Raw genomic sequence first — 19,081 nt, forward strand, 5'->3', positions numbered from 1 at the left:
GCTGATGTTGATGAAAGCTGATAGGCAGGAATCATGCTGATAGACACCGAACTACTGCTGCACTTTGATTAGCACTCTGTTGTGCTCTACTGTAGAATTATACAATGTTGTTTTGATGTTATTTTTTTAATGAAGCTGCAGTCAATCAATCTAAAACACTTTGAACCCAATGAAAGCTTGTTTCTGGAAGTCACGTGGCAGTAATAAGGAATCGCTTAGATAAGGAGGACTGTAAAATAGGCAGAATCTCTTCAGTACAGTATAAAGTTACTGAGATATCCAGCCCCAGTCAGGTATATAAGACGAGAACGATCTTTAAGTCACAACAAAACCATAAAAGCTAACTCAGGAGTACAAGAGAGGATTTTTTAGGTAAGCAAGTTGTACTTTTCTTTTTCTCTGTCTTTCCTTCTTGTTCACATTTGCTCTTTATTTAGATCAGTGTTTCTGAATGCTGCTCCTTAAAGGACCCTTGTGCTTGCCACTTTAGTATTTAACTTACCTCAACCCAGCCACAGCAGCTCCACAGCTAATTTACAAAACCTTCATAAGCTGAACCAGGTCTGGTGAGGGTACTTCAGACTCAGAATGGAACTGAGGTAAATTACAGTTTTTCTCAATTGCTAAAACACTTTGAATTAAACTGGAGTGAACTTCATCATCACTGTCAGTGTTTTAGCAAGGCAGGAATCTCTCATTGCTTTCTCTCATTGCTTTCATTGCAAAAAAATTGAAAAGGGAGAGCAGGAAGGTTATTCTGAGTAGCATATATGTGACGCGCTATGAAGAAAAGGATTTTAAGGTGATATATATATATATATATATATATATATATATATATATATACATATATCTGTGAATATATATATATATATATATATATATATATATATATATATATATATATGTGTGTGTGTGTGTGTGTGTGTGTGTGTGTGTGTGTGTGTGTGTGTGTGTGAAGTCTGTTAATGAGCAGGTCAAGATCTCACATCACAGATTTGTGAAGTTTTGTAACAGACTCATACCCTAACACAATAACTGTAAAAGGAACGAAACTGCTGAAGGTCTATCATTTTGCTACCTTCAAAAAGCCATAATAGCAGCATTCAGAAGACTGAAAATAGGGTTCTCCACAATTAGGTCAAAACATTTGTTCCTCTTGTTTGTTACTCTATGAATGATCTGAATTTTCAGGTGATATATATATAAGCTATATATAAGCCATTGTCTATACTTAGAATCTCCACTCTGCTCTCTCCTTCAGGACATACTTTATGCAAATGACTGATATAAGATTTTTGATATGATAATACACATATAATATGATGACACACAGTGAGACTTAACACTGGTTGATTAACAGCATCATGATGACATTAGATGAATAGTTTAAAAAACTTATTGTAGAATTATTTACAGCAAAATATCATCATGATAGAACAGCATAGACACATAGCACTAATGAAGGCTGAATAAGTTTAGACTGAAACCTGTCTTTTGCATTTTTTGGTTGTTGTTTAGTCAGTAATTGAAGGAATGTATTCACTTGATTGTAAGATGTAGTATGTTTAGCATGTGTTATTTTGGCCAGCAAACCTCTTTTAGATATTATGTGTTCACTGTTTTGAAGATAAGCCTTCTGAAGGGACAAAAATGTTCAAGCAACCGAGAAAAACTGTAGAATCTCATGTAGAAGTCTGAATTAATGTGAATTAATGGTTCTCTCTGTCTCTCTTTCTCTCTCTCTTTCCGTCTCTCAGGTGCAATAATAACTATGAGGACTTATCTCTTGCTGTTTCTGAGCCTTGCAGGTACGGTCTAAATGCTTGGTAATTCTACTGGACATGCTTAAAAAATTATAATTATCTGCTTATTACAGTTTTTCTTGATCGCTCAAACACATTTAACGTAACTGGAATCAACTTAATCTTCTAAGTTCACTCAAGTCCACTCTGATTGCGTTTCACATAGCTTTACAAAACAGTTAACACAGATCTCACATCTTCCCTCAACCAAAAAAAGACGAGGATCATGGAAAGCGATACTATCCCAAATGATGACAAACAGGAGGCCGGAGTGTTTGTCAGTAGAGAGATGTGTTATACAACACCTGATTTACCTATTGAGGTTTATAAATTTTTACAATGGATGTGTGATTATTTAGATTTAGGTTTGATCGTTCTTCCACTTTCTGTTATAGACATGCCATGGATGAAATGGTTTGTAATTGTTTTGTGTTTGTGATGAGTGATTAAAGGAATTTACCTGATAGCAAGTTGTAGTGTCTGACAGAAACGTTGGTACAGCATTTTTACCTTTTTAATATCAGTGCTCTTATATGTTATGCTAACATGTGAATTAACAGCAAACACTTATTAGTTGGCTCTAGGCTTCATGACTAAACTACTTGCACCAGTAAAGATTATTTGAAGGAGTGAATCTTCTCAAAATACGTGAAGTCTGTTAATGAGCAGGTCAAGATCTCACATCACAGATTTGTGAAGTTTTGTAACAGACTCATACCCTAACACAATAACTGTAAAAAGAACAAAACTACTGAAGGTCTATCATTTTGCTACCTTAAAAAAAGCCATAATGGCAGCATTCAGAAGACTGAAAATAGGCCACGATTAGGTCAAAACATTTGTTCCTCCCACATGGGAAGCTAATCAATAACCTTCTAATTGAGTGGTGTTGTAGACTCTAAGTTGGACATCTTATGTCATAAAAATGACCACAAAGTACTTACTGTATGAATGATCTGAATTTAGCTGTTCATCATTATTGTGTCTTATTATTGTGTCTTGCAGTGGCTGTTGGTCTCCCAGTGCAGGACTGGGTACCAGCGGAGAGTGTGGAGGTGGCTCAGAGGGAGAGAAGTCCTCTGCTGGCAGACCTACTGCCTGAGCAAGGCCATGTGGTGCAAGAGGATCCAAAACCTATTGCCAGGAAAGAGTCAGTAGCGCAGGAGAAAGCGGCTGAACCAAGCCCAGTGCAGCAGAAAGCACCGGTTAAAGTGAAAAGTCTGGTACAAGATGTACCTCCTGTCAAGAAACAGGAGGCAGACACAAATGAAGTTGTGAAGGAGACAGAGCTCAAGAAAGAAGCTGTCATGGACGAACCAAAGGATCAAGACAAGACACTTACAGAGCAAGTGGAAATAGCTGAGGAAGATCTGACAGCACAAGAACCAGTGAAAGAGCTTGAATCTGTGGACCCAGTGATGGACCTACAACCTGAAGAGACATTGGTGGAGGAAGAGAGGAATGTCTTGCAGGAAGAGGCATTAGAGACCGTGATGGAGCCAGAATTTGTTTCGGAAGAACAAGAAGTCCAAAGGAGCCCCAGTGAATTTGTGGAGGACCCAGTGATGGACCTACAACCTGAAGAGACATTGGTGGAGGAAGAGAGGAATGTCTTGCAGGAAGAGGCATTTGAGACCGTGATGGAGCCAGAATTTGTTTTAGAAGAGCAAGAAGTCCATCAGAGGAGCCCCAATGACTTTGTGGAGGACCCAGTGATGGACCTACAACCTGAAGAGACATTGGTGGAGGAAGAGAGGAAAGTCTTGCAGGAAGAGGCATTAGAGACTGTGATGGAACCAGAATTTGTTTCAGAAGAGCAAGAAGTCCATCAGAGGAGCCCCAATGAATTTGTGGAGGACCCAGTGATGGACTTACAACCTGAAGAGACATTGGTGGAGGAAGAGAGGAATGTCTTGCAGGAAGAGGCATTAAAGACCGTGATGGAGCCAGAATTTGTTTCGGAAGAGCAAGAAGTCCAGAGGAGCCCCAGTGAATTTGTGGAGGACCCAGAGATGGACCTACAACCTGAAGAGACATTGGTGGAGGAAGAGAGGAATGTCTTGCAGGAAGAGGCATTAGAGACTGTGATGGAGCCAGAATTTGTTTCAGAAGAGCAAGAAGTCCAGAGGAGCCCCAGTGAATTTGTGGAGGACCCAGAGATGGACCTACAACCTGAAGAGACATTGGTGGAGGAAGAGAGGAATGTCTTGCAGGAAGAGGCATTTGAGACCGTGATGGAGCCAGAATTTGTTTTAGAAGAGCAAGAAGTCCATCAGAGGAGCCCCAATGACTTTGTGGAGGACCCAGTGATGGACCTACAACCTGAAGAGACATTGGTGGAGGAAGAGAGGAATGTCTTGCAGGAAGAGGCATTAGAGACTGTGATGGAACCAGAATTTGTTTCAGAAGAGCAAGAAGTCCATCAGAGGAGCCCCAATGAATTTGTGGAGGACCCAGTGATGGACTTACAACCTGAAGAGACATTGGTGGAGGAAGAGAGGAATGTCTTGCAGGAAGAGGCATTAAAGACCGTGATGGAGCCAGAATTTGTTTCGGAAGAGCAAGAAGTCCAGAGGAGCCCCAGTGAATTTGTGGAGGACCCAGAGATGGACCTACAACCTGAAGAGACATTGGTGGAGGAAGAGAGGAATGTCTTGCAGGAAGAGGCATTAGAGACTGTGATGGAGCCAGAATTTGTTTCAGAAGAGCAAGAAGTCCAGAGGAGCCCCAGTGAATTTGTGGAGGACCCAGAGATGGACCTACAATCTGAAGAGACATTGGTGGAGGAAGAGAGGAATGTCTTGCAGGAAGAGGCATTAGAGACTGTGATGGAGCCAGAATTTGTTTCAGATGAGCAAGAAGTCCATCAGAGGAGTCCCAATGAATTTGTGGAAGAGCCAGTGCTGGACCTACAACCTGAAGAGACATTGGTGGAGGAAGAGAGGAATGTCTTGCAGGAAGAGGCATTAGAGACTGTGATGGAGCCAGAATTTGTTTCGGAAGAGCAAGAAGTCCATCAGAGGAGCCCCAATGAATTTGTGGAAGAGCCCGTGCTGGATCTAGAACCTGAAGACACATTAGTGGAGAAAGAGAACAATATCTTGCAGGAAGAGGCATTAGAGACCAGGATGGAGCCAGAATTTGATTTAGAAGTGCAGGAAGTCTATCAGAGGAACCCCAGTGAATTTGTGGATCCACTGATGGACCTGGAACCTGAAGAGACATTAGTGGAGGAAGAGAGGAATATCTTTCAGGAAGAAGAATTAATGGAGGCAGGTTATCTTCCAGATGAAGAGCCAGTGATGGCGCTAATGCAGCCCCAAGACAATATGGCCGAGGATCCAATGTTGGCATTTGAACCTTCACAAGAGCAACTGTTAATGCAGGATCATGATCAGAGAGAGGCAGAGTCTGAAAATTTTCAAATGATGGAGTCCCTGGTTGGAGAGGAAGAGCTAATGATGGCTGATCGGGCTTATATGGAGGAGTCCTTAATGAATGACAATTTAATAAGAGAAAAGAGAGGATTAACCGCAGAGGAAGCAGATGATAATGATGCATCCCAGAACAGTAAGTGCCAGTAAAGGCCTCAGCAAAACTAAATTCTCAAGCATTGTGTGAAGCCAAAAGCGCCTTCGCAAGCTTGCATACTTTCCGCAGTTTCCACATGCTCCACATGACGCTATGACATTTCATGATAACTTTCATGACTGCCAGAAGACGATTCTTTCAAAGTAAAAATTATGGCGACGTTTGAGTTCAGAGTACTGCCACCATTTAAGGTGGAACGGGGAAATTCAAACAAGAAGCTGGTAAATGGAAAGCCAACTTCAGCCTTGTCCTCTTGTGAACTTAAATATAAGATAACGTATATGTTTTGCTTATTACTAGTTAGTACTACAGAATAACAGATTTACCATCTTCCATTTAGGAGATATTCATTGTTTATTTAACAAATGTGCGTTTCTCAGTGAAATATTACTGTAACGCTCCTCAACGTTGTCCAACTTTGTTTCATTTCACCTCGGTTGTTTTACTGACCAGTCACTGGCCCTGTCATGCAGCATCTTCGTCCGTGCAGTTCGCCTAGCTGCCATGTGGTGACGTTTGCAGTGGTTCGTTTTCTCCTCAATTACGCCATATTGCTCGCTGAAGCCGGGCGAACGTCGTCTCCGCAGGCAGTCCTGAGGCCTTGACACCTCAAACAAAAGTTATAGTGTACGGGACAGTTGGCACTTATGTGTGTACAAAACAGGGATTGGTTTTTCAAAGTACACTGAAGTAGAGTAAGGACACGAACGCAACGACAGCGCTCGGGCAACGCATTGCAAACGTTCGGCCCTTCTCTACAAACTCACCTCGCGTTCTTACGTAGCTGTGGAGGTTAAAACACTCAGTACTGAAGGTGGTGATAGAGTACAAATTGGATACCTAAACGTGGACAGTAGAGGAGTGTGAGCTGCGTTAACTGCTCTGTTAGATGGGAAATGTGATAGTTAATCATATTTTATGCCATCTTTATGTGAGACTCAACTGCTCGTCTGCTACGGCAGTTGAAACACGCTGGCGGCCCAGCTAGCCGCTTGGTCAGGCTTGGCTGTCGTGATAGCGACCCCTGCTGTAACGCTCATGCAGCTCGCACTTGCGAAATATTTCATGCCACATTTTTGAATGCAGCTATACTTGAAACACCGTCTGCGTACATCGAAGCGTGTGTAGAGTATGTTTCGGGCCTAACTGTCATTTGGAATGTGTCTACAGGGTGGCGGACCTGCAACGGTGTAGTCATCAATAGTAAATGTTACCAGTTCTTCAGGGGACCCAAGAGAGCAGCTGACGCTGAGGTATCAGTGGATGCTTTCATCTGTGTCAGTCTTAAAGGGGAATTTCACCAATTTTTAAAATGTTTTTTGCTGAATTCAATGGTCAAAGTCAGTGAGAGTAATTTAATGTGAAATGGTGCATTGTGGAGAAAACGTATTCTGATTTCTTTACAGTGGAGGTGGTGGGAGCCAGAGGTCGTAATGTCTACAACAAAAATATAACCATTTTATTTACTATTTACAACAGTGGTCACCAATCTTCCTCCTGGAGACCTGCATTCCTGCATGGTTTAGTTCCAGTCTGCAACTAACAGGCTGCCTCCCTCTTACCAAACTCTAATGCACCTGATCCAACCAAGTTAAGGACTTCTGTAGAAGTTAATTAGCTGGAGCAGAGGTGCCAGATTGCAGTTGGAAGTAGACTAACCCTAACCCTAGCTAAACCTGAAGGTAGGTCTCTAGGACCAGGGTTGGTGACCACTGATCTAGAACAGCAAGTGAACCTGTACGGGTCCTCTGAGTTTTATATGTAATGGTGATAACGGAAATGTAGTGGCACATCTGAAAATAAGTTTCTTTGGGGCCTTTTTTGCCATATAACGCTCAATCCTGAAAGGGTTTTAAAAATACATTTTAGTTTTCTGATCATCGATGTCTCAGACATCAGGCATCATTTTCAGATGTGTGGTTCCAATCAGCACAACTGTGAACAATTCTTACTGTGTTCATCTAGAATGGAGCATTTAACATCAAACTTCTCTGAATGACTGTTTACATCTTAACGATTTAATTATACAGACATGCTAAAGATGGGTGGAACTTCCCTTTAAGGCTGGTTTGGTTTAACATTTTATGCTTTTCAATATTTTAATGTAGTCCATAGTAAAATTCACTGTGAATGTGAATTATTCCTGTTGCATTTTTCTCTGAGGTTTTCAAAACTATTAGTAAGCAATCTCTGAATCACGTTGCAATTGTTGTCTGTTTTTCATCAGTTCTTCTGCCAACAACAATTCCCTGACGGACATTTGGCTTCTGTGACAAGCAGCTACATTCACCAACACATGATGGCGCTCATGGACAAAAACGGGGGTCGAAGACGTACCTGGATTGGAGGCCTGAGATACCTAGATGTATGTTTGAGTGCTTTATACTGCACACACAGTACTGTGAAAAGTCAGAGGCCAACCTTTTTATGGCCAACCAAAACAAGCAGCCTCAACAGCTAAATAAAAAATATATTTTTAAGTATTTAGTGTGTGCAATTTTTGCTTTTATTGCAGTTTCCATTCTTTTTGGGACACTTGCTTTCAGTCTTTTTGATCTGAAACAAGCGTAAAGCTAGTTTTTTAGTCTAGTTGCTTTTTTCCTTACCTCAAATTAAGCTAGTTGCAGTTATTTTAACCATAACTTCCTTTTTTTGTTGTTGTCTTTATCTCTGTTATGTGTTCTCAGACTGGACGCTTCATATGGCTGGACGGGACACGATGGGGCTATGCTGACTGGTTACCTGGGGAGCCTAATAACACTGCTGGAGTGGAAAACTGTGTGGAGTTACTGAGTAAGCTCTTAATCTAAACATTTACAGAATGAGCACAATATCTGCAGTGTCCAAATCATCACAGTACAACATATTTCAGTTAATAGGGTTAGTTTTTTCTGTGTGAGTTGCGCCTGTGCTGTTTGATATGTCACAACCATTGTAATGTTTCCTTACAGGTAATGGGAAGTTCAATGACATGCCATGCTGGGACCTGCGAGCCTTCATCTGCTCCTCTCCTTATTAAGAATTGACCAGGTTTCTGCCTAGAATTCACTGGACTTCTTGCTTGAAACACCTGTTTTTGTTTTGTTTTGTTTAATTTGCAAACCCTGTAAGTTAATATTAGTTTCATTTTGTTGTGCCAGTTTGACAGATGCACTGTGATTACATCAGGCTTCTCAGTGTCACCAAATATTATAAATGTACATATTATCTCAAATTGTCTTATTTGTCTATTATTGTCTTACATTAGTCACATACTTTGATTTTGTATATGAAAAATACATTAAAACAAATTTTTTCTACTGTGGCCTGTTGTCCTGCTTACTAACACAAAAACAATTGCCATGTACAAACAGAAGTATACTCTAACTGTTAACAACATGTACATAATCTAGAAGGTAGGAACATACTGGAACATCAGAGTCGCCCAAATAGTTTCATGAGTTATTATAGTAGGGTGATGTAAGATGATATACCTTCATAAACAACCTTTGAACAACTGGTCATAAACATATTCTCACTAGTATCTAGATGATCTCGCTAATCCTCTCCCTGCTGGCTTCCTCATTAAACCTGACAAAAAAGCCAGAATGTACTGGAACCAAACTGAACAATGACTAGAATGTGCTTTCAATAACAGCTTTACTTGCAAATGTCAGTTATAATTCCTCACCCTAATGTGATTTGCTGCCTGCAACATCATCTACATACATTACTGTGTTCACTAAGGAGTCCTGATTGTGCTGACAATACAGAGCAATAATAAGAAACACAGTAATGCCATCCATCAAACCTATCCATCCTCTGGACATAATTGTGTTCATTCATGGCTACTGTTGTGAGGTTGGAAAGCATTACATGGTGACAGTCATGACTCAGTTTGTGTTAAAATACAAATTCAGAGAGAGTAATTAATTTCCAAATGCTCCACATTTTGTATGCAAGTGAAAGGTAAAACCGAAGGATACTTGATACAATATGTTATCAGAGTTTATAAGGCTAATCATCTGATTGATATGCTACATTGAAAGCCAACAAGCTGCAGCTGTTTTATTTAATGCTGTGAGCTAATTAATGCTGTGGCCTACACTGCTAGCTACGGTAGCTACTGTTACATGTTGCAAGTCATCCAAAGTGACTCCTGCTCTGAAGATCGAGAAGGCCCTGAGGTTTCTCCTCCCAAGGGATTTGTTGACAACATTTTCTCTCATGTACTTGTCATACACAAAATATCATTCGAAATGAATAAGTTGAATAATTTGGACAAAAAGTAGGTTATACTACAGTTTCATTACGTTGCATGACAACAAAATGAAATAACATATCTGTAGACAGAGCATTGGAGCATGGATAGGTCAGTCAGAGAGGTGCTGTAGGTCCCAGATGGATTGAAATGATCAGGACTCAGTAATGTGTGTTGCTGATGTGAGTGAGCATTAAATGTTGTGTGTGCTGAGAGACTGAAAAAAGGTTTAAAGGTATACAGCTGTGAAAACGTGTTATTTGTCATATGTGTGGGAGGGGGGGGGGATTTTTTCTGGTTTATGACAGAGACAAAATGCTTGGAAGCAAAGTACTGCTCTAGTTTATTCCGGGGATAGGAGATTTCAAATGTTCCACAGAGGTAGTCTCTAACTCAGCTGCCCTAAATTAGAGACTGCGGTAGCTTTTGGAAAATGCATCAGAGAGGCTTTAGTCAGGACTGGTTTTGCGCTAGACGCTCTCAACACCCAGAGCTGTCTGCTTTCCGTCCCCTCTGCCAGCCTGGAATTCCAGGAATCCTCAGTTTCTGTGTGTCATCTGGGGGATAAAGGGAGAGCCACTTGGTCTGAGAGCAGTGTTTGTTCTGAGGCCAGCAGCCGTCCATGATTATCATCATGATTCATACTTTGGTCCATTAAAAACACCTCTGTTACTAGAATAATGGATCAAGTTGAGAAGCTCTGGGGAGTGCATGTGTGTGTGTTGGTGTGGAATTTTTCAAGCCAGAGATTGGTCGCAATGTTTCATGCTCCATTAGAATGAGGGCATCTCTTTTGTCATTACATACTCATACATGGACATACACCAAGGAAAACTGGGTAATAACTATTTTACTTTGTATCTTTCTACTCTTTCATACGCTTGTCTTTGAAATCCAAACCAGATAAAGTATTCAGATTCAGATAAAGTATTACAAGTATCCTTTGCTGCCTTGTTGTTGAGCAGATACACAGTTGTCAATGGTGTCTTCAGAAAGAAATACAGGTAGGCCTTTTAAATCTAAAAATCTGTCTACATCCACAAGGCTTCATACCTCAGGAGGGGTTTAACTTACAGATCACATCGTGTCTTAATCAGGACGACTTACTCTCTCAATCTCCTCAAAATTCGAACAAGATATACTTGACAACACTAACTTGTTTTAAAAGGTGCTGAGGAAATCTTTGATCAAATGTATGTATATTAATTATATACAAGCCTGGGTAATATTTACAGTGCTTCTCTTGAAAATATACTGAAAGTTGAGTATTCAACTAAAACTTACTCAATTAAAAGTGAAAGTAAGATACCAAAATATACCAGTCTGTAAAAAAGAATCAATATTTATATACTCAATATAAAAGTAAGAGGCAATGCTGGAATAGTTAATCAGGAGATTTGGGAGAATTTGCAGTGGGCTGGTAGCATTTTATGTCAGTTACTATGAGTTAATGAATAAACTCACACATCTATCCATCCATCCATCCATTTTCTAAGCCACTTCTCCGTCAGGGTCGCGGTGGGGGGTGCTGGAGCCTATCCCAGCGGTCATCGGGCAGAAGGCAGGATACACCCTGGACAGGTCGCCAGTCCATGGCAGGGCATAAACTCACACATATAAGCATTAATGTATATATGAGCAGCAAAAAGTATGTTTTTCCCTTTGAAATGTAAAAGTACAACTAGCAATTTCAATAATACTGGAGTTCAACTCTTTCATTAGGTTAATGACAAATAAATTCTTTGTCCCTTGTGCTTGAGTCAGTTTTCTATTTTTCTGCAGCAGCTGTTTATGAATTAATATCAGTTCTACCCTTACAATGATGATGAACCAAAAGTGTATCCTGTTATTTTTTACCACAAATTAACACATAGAAACCAGCTTTGTTTCTCTCAGGTACAAACACACAAACACACACCCACACGCACACACACACACACGCACACGTGTTTGCATAGGAACACTTGCGGAGGAACTGCCGTGATCAAAAAATCCACACGTGGTCAAAAATGAACCCATCTTCTCTGCCCACTCACGTGCACACACATACAAGACTATGAACAATAAAATGTTGTATGCATGTGAGTGCATGAATTATGACTGTGATTTGTGAACCAAAAAATATGTCCTGCTTTGTTATCATCAAATACAAAGCTTTGGCATGTTGAACCAGGAAAAGAGATTTCATGTGCTCGGAAGAAGCTAATAACCCTTACATCAATAAACATTTATGACAAGTCACTTAAGTCTATACTCACTCATAAACTACCATCAAAGAACAACATCCTGAATAAAAAACCCTGAATGATCCAAGAGCTTTGTCATGTTTAAAGGACCCACTCCCCACTCCCCCCCACTCCTCCCACTCCCCCACGCACACACACACATACACTATATATATATATATATATATATATTATTTTATGTATTTATTGTTACCAATTTCAGGGTGTCTCTGGACTTGTATTCCCTTTTGTACTCTCACACGACTGAGATTTACAAGATTACACATACATGAATCTGTTTTTATAACTAATTCTGGAATATGTGCAAAACTCATGAATATAGATAATCATAAATACGTCTTGATACAAGTATGAATGCTGGACTGTAAATTGTCAGTATTATTTCTCACAGGATCCCAGAATGAAAAATTATACTTGACCATTGGTTCCCAATCCTGTTCTAGAATATCCCCTACCCCCTATTCTGGAATATCCCCTTTGTGTCTTCCTGCTCTAAAACACCCAGTTACAGCCAGAATGGGCTTGCTAATTAACTGATTAGTAGGTGGGTGGGGCAGAAATCACAAAACTGTGGAGGGCAGAGGGTCTTCCAGGACCAGGGTTGGGAACCACAGTACTAGACAATGAGATTTCAGGATGCAAAATTCATCTAGTCAACTAGAGCAAAAGGGAAAATGGAGCACTAGCCAGTCAGTGTGCAGCAGAGAAACTTGTACTAACCAGTGAAATGACAGGATGAAATATTCAGCCAATCACAGGAAAGAACATTCAACCAAACAAGTGGTCACCAACCCTGATCCTGGAGACCTGCCATCCTGCAGAGTGTAGCTCCAGCCACAATTTGCCACACTTGCTCCAGAAGAACTTCCTGCAGAAGTTCTTGATTGGCTGGATCAAAAGTGCTAATGTTAGGCATTAACATCAGGCATTAGGCATGTTGGGGGGGTAACAGGGGTTAAAGGGGTACAGCATATTAGATGCAGGTCAGAACAAAACTCTTTGGGAAAGCAGATCTTCAAAAGGTTGCAGAAGTGCAGGAGGAACCATGTACTAACCAATCAAATTACAAGCTGAAACAACCAGCTTGGAGGGAGAAAAGTTCAACCTAGTTTTGAGACAAACGTTAGGCTTAAAACAAAACAGAACAAAAACTACATTCATGGCAGAGAGGTACATGCAATGAGCTGTTGGGTAAGATTTTTACATATAAAACACCTCAGAAGACACGTATAAGCTGATTAGTGGTTTTGAAAAGTAAACAGAATGGCTATATTTGTGTTGTAGATATTATGTCCCCTTGTTCTATCACCACCATCTGAGTCAGCAAGTTTCTCTAGAATGGAGCATTTTACATCCAACCACATCAAACAAAGATTTTGTTTTCATCTCAACTGTTGAACTATACAGAAAACTGTATAAATTTGTGGAATTCCCCTTTAAGCAGAATAGGCTTGGCTAGCTGATTGCAAATATGACTCAACTATAAACAACTAGGACAGCTAACAATACTTTATTTTGTAACATTACCCCTACTTGTATGTTATGACCCATAAACAGTCATGTGTAAAAGGTTTTTTGGTGCACCTGGTATAATTGCTTGTTTTATTGATTTTCTATGTGTAAATACATCCTCTACAGAGAGCACACATCTGCACATTTGAACAGACAATTACTGTTTATTTATTATGAATTTGAAAATGCGGCCTGTGAAAATGTTATGGTGCTGTTTATATTCTACGTTTTTTTCCCCTAATATGTAAATAGTATGCAAATAAGTAGAAAATGAGTGTTAAACTTTTTCATATTTAGGTTCCTTGTAGAGGCCGTGTTCACTTATTTTCACTTAGAAAATCAACAGAAACGAACTTTGACCAGGGGTACCCAAACTTCTGCATACAACTGTATGTGGAATGAGATGCAACACTACTCTCTGGATCATTTCCTGCAGTAGCTGACATCAGGATGGAGCAGCAGGGCTGCTATTTAGGGGAGCAGAGGGAGTGCTGACGGGAGGTTAGTGCTCAACTTGTGGGTGGCTCTGCTTCAACCATGAATCATTGTTCTGGTGTTGTCTGGCTGGAGCTTATGTGAAGTATCTATTGTGATGAAGCTAATCCACTCTCTGGAGAGTGGAACTCAGAGGATTCTGTAGGGGAAGCCTTACAGAGACCACTATCCCAGTGTATGAGTGTATTTTGCCCCAACTGAACCTACAAAGCTAGACATAGAATGCGAACCGAGCAGAATGCTTAACCCCACCTGTTATAGCCAGAGAGCCATAGAGCAAGGGATCCATCGGTCTCCACCTGACAACAAACGCAGATCAAAGCAGCTCATCTGTCCATTATTCTCTCCTGGCTGACGACATCAGCCTTTATGGGGTCGTCACAATGACATTCCCATTCCCTACAGCTCTGTTTAAGAATAATGACATGTTTTAATGTGTTAATGTTCTGTACACACCAGGATTGAGCATAATCCAGTGGATTTCCCAGAAGAGCCAGTTTTAGGAAGGTCTGTTTATGGCAAGAAACAACTCAATTTCTTTTTCAGCACAGTTTTGCACGTTCATTTTGTTCATCTAATTCCATACACAGTTAAAATGATGGTTATGTAGTTACATTTGACCCAGTTACAGGAGAACCTAGCAGCATGTTGGACATAAATCAAAACATGATTCATCCCTTTTTTATTTGGTTTGCCTCAAATTACTGGTAAGCAGACCATCACAGATATTGTGACCAACATAAAATTATGAAGGCATGTGGTTAGATATACAGCCACAGTAATCAGGTGTCAGCAGCCACACTGGCTTCCATCTTGCAGCTATGCAGGCAGAGGAACCAAATATCTCTTACAAGGGCCAAAGAGTCTCCATACCTGACCCATTACATCGCAAACACTGCTGGATTTCTCCCAGAACATGATACCTAATTGAATTGGTAGTGGTTAATATAGTCAAAAGAAATAGGTTACTGAATTAGTTTGCCATCTTCAGCTATGTTTCACTTCTGCAATGGCTTTTCAATGCTAGTTAATTTAGATAATACTAATCCTTTTGAGCTCATTGTTTTTTTTTTTTAAGTAATTTTTGGCCGACTCAGGTCAGGAAACAGTCTAAATACAGCTCTCACAACTTTGAATTTTAAAAAAATTATATTTTCATTTTCTAAAAAATGTGTGCACCAGCAATACAGTGGCCTTAAATGCATTTGGACACCATTTAACTATTGGCAAACTTGAATGTAGTTCTTTAAGTTACTAAAATGTTTAACAAAATTACATTTGTTTCAGAGAAAAATCCTCTCATCTCTTCACCCAATTGACTCTTTGTGTGGAGAAAGCCTGGAGAAGAATTCCAACCAGACTGTACTAAGAGTAAAGCACTGAGGTGGAAACGTCAAAGACTGGGGCTGCTTTTCTTACAGTGGTGTCAGTCAGCTTGTGTTTATTGATGGGATCACAACCGTAGAGGTGGATAAAGACATTTTGAATGTAAACCTGCAGAAATCTGTAAAAGACCCTGCTCAAACAATCACACTCTGAAACTCACTCATGCATTTGGAAAGAATACTTTGCCAAATCCTGGAATGGTCGGTTTCAATTTATTGCCATTTAGTTTGACTTTCTTTCAAAAGAGAGAACACAGTGGTATTACGCATTTAAATAACTGACTGAAATATCCAATCTAAAAATTGAATTATAAGAACTAAATAACTGAATAAAACCACTCTCTATCCTTGTTCAGTCATGATCACTGATGCTGAATAGCTAGAGCTTAAGGCAGCATGAAGCTTGCCAGGTCATTATTTGAGGCTCATGTTATTCCTGCTGCTTGGCTCCACCCGGGTCATTAAATCTAAGGGTTAGGTCATTCTATCCTGCCTCGCTGTCAAAACATCCAAAGTAGCTTGAGATTCTCCAAGCTTTAGTTTCCCAATCTGTGTCTGGAGGGGATACTGGACCTGGGTGGCTCTTCCAAAGTAATCAAATTCAGCTGGCACTATGAATGGATTTGGCTCGAATCTGCACAGTGGTAAAGAGCCATGATGTTACTGAAGCGTAGTTTCAGCATGGACTCCATTTGTGCCTGAAAATAGCCAAGCAAAGTGAAGGTTATTGATCGCTCATAGGCCACGCAGGTTTTGGGCCCAACATACTTGCATGGCTGGAGGTATGCACAGTGAAGTAATCCTTATCGACAGGCAGAGAAGGCCGTTGTGAATACAAGCAGATCATTACTGCTCCAACACACCCTCTTTTACAAAACAGGCTGGGGACATGGCTCTGGTCAGAGGGATCAGCCAACCCATGGGAGAGGACTTTACCCAGAGCACTTTGGCTATAAGCTGCTCTATTCTCCCCTCTTCTCAGGCTTGTATTTACAAACCCTTTTAAATATAGCTAAGTGATTCCATGGGTGGACCAAGAGGGGATAGTGCTGCTTTATAAGCTCAAGGATGCCCAGATGATGGCAGCAGTCAAGAAGGACAATCCATTAAACAGGTCGGTGGGAGCATGTTTTTTTTTTTGGGGGGGGAGCATGTTAGATTCATATGCAGCCACCACAGTGCAATAATGGAATGGAAAATTATATTGTAATGCTTGTAATGTATTCCAAGTTGGTAACCACAGGTCAAGAAAGTGGTCTCAGAAGTTGCTCTACAATGGAAATAAGTGAAAAACGAAGACTTGCAAATGAACCGAAGAAGAGAATCATTAAGCATCCAGATCACATCAAACCCCAGCCCAATGTCATAGAGGAGGGCAAGTAGAAATCTACATGATCAGGCATTTGTTTCGCTGTAATTCACAGCATATGGAGATGTGACATTTATTTGCATGGGTACGATGAAGTTCACTTGCTGAAATATTGTAGTTGTACAAACACTGTGTTCCATTTTGTCACAGAGGAACTGGACAGGGAAGTAATGGCCGGAGAGGAGTTGAAGAGGAGAAACGCCTGGGAGCCAAGCGTCTTCTGTTCATTAGGAATGGAAAGCTTCTCCTTTGCAGGTCATGAGATCAGCATCCGTGAATCACTGGACACATATGGTGCTCTCATCTGGCCTGGGGTGAGAAGTGCCACATTACTGATGACTGAAATGCCTGAGATTTTGGTTCTTATTAAGGTGGTGAGCATCAATTGAAATGTGTTCAGGCAGTGGCTCTCTGCAACTACTTGGAAAAGAATCAGGAGCAATTCAATCTGCTGGATAAAGCAGTACTGGAGCTGGGAGCAGGAACAGGACTGGTATCCATCGTGGCCAGTTTAATGGGTAAGTGAGCTTTAAGCAATAGTCCAGCCTCTTTCATGGGAATTTCTGCACATTTACAAAGAAAAATGACTGATGAACATTTTATTTTATACACTTTCAATTAAATTGACTAAATAAATACTATATTAAGCAATACTCTACTGAGGGGTTGTGTTCATAAGGTTGTATGATAACTACATAAGACTGTCATGACAACCGACAAAATCCTATATAAACATTTATAAATACTTACTCCAATAGCTGTCATTTGTCATAAAGACTGCATGTGCAACATCTAGGTCAGGTGACATTTAAAAAAGCAGCATTTTCTGTGGCCCTTTAACAAAGTGACCTTCATCATACTATTTTATGAGATTTAAACCACTTGGCATCAGTAAGTTACAAAGTCACTTATATAATCTGCTGTCATTTCAGCCAAAAGACGTTATGACAACCCAACGTCCCCCCCCAAAAAAAAAAAAAAAAAGGTTGCCTGCCATAAATGTTGTCAACTTCAACGTCAATGCTGAACTAAAAAAAGATGACACACATTGAGGTGAAAATATGAAACGTGCCTGTAGTTGCAGAAACATCCTGACCTGAAAAGCATCTGCCCCTTGGAATCCATAATACATGTTTTGAGTCAACAGGTTTTCTGATCCAAGTTCAGAGGAACTGTCAGTGACTAACCATATGGTACAGATGTGGCAGATAGAGGTCAGGTTTAAAAAAGCTGGAGTATTCCTTCAATACTTTTGAACCAAAAATAACGCAGCAGTATTATGAAGCTATCATCAAAACCCTTATGTTACTGAGAGGAACTCAGATTTGAAGCTGTAAGGAACAAAAAGGTTTAAACAGTTTGTGTGAGCTTCTTAAAGCTGTGTGACTTCTAGGTGCATGGGTGACAGCTACAGACCTGCCAGAGATCTTGGACAATCTGAACTTCAATCTCTCACGCAACACGCGGGGCCGCTGCAGATACACACCGCAGGTGGCCCAGCTGACCTGGGGGGAGGAACTGGGCCGAAACTTTCCCAGCTCCATCTACAACTACGACTACATCCTGTGCGCAGACGTCGTTTATCATCACGACTGTCTGGATGAGCTTCTGATCACCATAAAGCACTTCTGCAGGCCTGGCACAACCCTGCTCTGGGCCAACAAGGTCAGTTCATACCTGACCTAGTACAAGCTCCCTTACCCAACTTCTATCATGAGAGAAACAGCTGAAAACGCCAACACCACTGAACAAATGAAGGTTAAACTAGACAGGCGGCATGAACTAATTTAATAACGCTAAGTGGACCGTTTTGCATTTCGTTACTTATTAGCAAATCTGGCATTTTTGAGTGAGCTTTTCCTTTAATCATTAAAAGGTGCCAGTGACATTTTGTCCAGCTGGTGTATGCACCATTGTGCAATTTTACAAAAAGTACATCAAAGGCAGAAACGGGTTACTGAGCCATCTCTGAGTGTATGCTTTGTGGTGTTTAACCTATCATTAGCTGCTTTTGTCCAATTTCTAATAGATCCGTTTCCAGACAGACCTGCTATTCATCGAAAATTTCGAGAAGGCCTTCAACACCACACTGCTGGCAGAGATCGCAGAGGACAAGGTGAAAATCTTCCAGGCCACGGCACGGCTGGAGTGAGAAAATACCAGAAGCAAAGAAATTAAAAAGGAAAATCAATTAAAGACTGAAGGAAAATCCCTCTGGAAGTATATATTAGGGCTGTCAAACTATTCAAATAACTACATAAAAACATTATTTTGTATAGTTAAATGCATACAGTTCATCAGAATATATTTATTAATTTAAACAATAACATTCTCCTGTAAACATTAAAATCTTGATTTTTACAGGATAAAAGCTTTCAAGTTTGATTTCTAACGGCGATTTAAAAGCCATTTGAAAAAAGGCAAAAGTTGTATTCACA

The 19,081-nt window shown here is 40.4% G+C and overlaps 2 protein-coding genes across 2 annotated transcripts; both read left to right on the plus strand.

Moving 5' to 3' along the window:
• Positions 1-262: 262 nt before the first annotated feature.
• Positions 263-8,695, plus strand: si:ch211-160b11.4 (titin). Its single transcript, XM_037539180.1, has 7 exons — positions 263-372; positions 1,761-1,811; positions 2,811-5,375; positions 6,567-6,649; positions 7,624-7,761; positions 8,084-8,189; positions 8,348-8,695. The coding sequence occupies exons 2-7, from the start codon at positions 1,775-1,777 to the stop codon at positions 8,413-8,415; spliced, it is 2,997 nt and encodes a 998-aa protein (XP_037395077.1). The 5' UTR covers positions 263-372; positions 1,761-1,774; the 3' UTR covers positions 8,416-8,695.
• An 8,029-nt stretch (positions 8,696-16,724) lies between these two features.
• zgc:172067 (S-adenosylmethionine-dependent methyltransferase domain-containing protein) lies at positions 16,725-18,834 on the plus strand. Its single transcript, XM_037539301.1, has 5 exons — positions 16,725-16,728; positions 16,794-16,957; positions 17,044-17,161; positions 18,037-18,308; positions 18,673-18,834. The coding sequence occupies exons 1-5, from the start codon at positions 16,725-16,727 to the stop codon at positions 18,793-18,795; spliced, it is 681 nt and encodes a 226-aa protein (XP_037395198.1). The 3' UTR covers positions 18,796-18,834.
• Positions 18,835-19,081: the final 247 nt, after the last annotated feature.

The sequence above is a fragment of the Pygocentrus nattereri genome, chromosome 6 (assembly GCF_015220715.1).
Source record: "Pygocentrus nattereri isolate fPygNat1 chromosome 6, fPygNat1.pri, whole genome shotgun sequence".
In the NCBI taxonomy this organism is placed as follows: Eukaryota; Metazoa; Chordata; class Actinopteri; order Characiformes; family Serrasalmidae; genus Pygocentrus; species Pygocentrus nattereri.

Bases quoted from the DNA above. Each gene is read 5' to 3' on its own strand.
- si:ch211-160b11.4 (XM_037539180.1), top strand. From the start codon at position 1,775: ATGAGGACTTATCTCTTGCTGTTTCTGAGCCTTGCAG. The intron at 7,762-8,083 runs GTATGTTTGAGT...ATGTGTTCTCAG, and splicing joins GAGGCCTGAGATACCTAGAT to ACTGGACGCTTCATATGGCT. The intron at 8,190-8,347 runs GTAAGCTCTTAA...GTTTCCTTACAG, and splicing joins AAACTGTGTGGAGTTACTGA to GTAATGGGAAGTTCAATGAC.
- zgc:172067 (XM_037539301.1), top strand. The intron at 17,162-18,036 runs GTAAGTGAGCTT...TGTGACTTCTAG, and splicing joins CATCGTGGCCAGTTTAATGG to GTGCATGGGTGACAGCTACA. The intron at 18,309-18,672 runs GTCAGTTCATAC...AATTTCTAATAG, and splicing joins CCCTGCTCTGGGCCAACAAG to ATCCGTTTCCAGACAGACCT.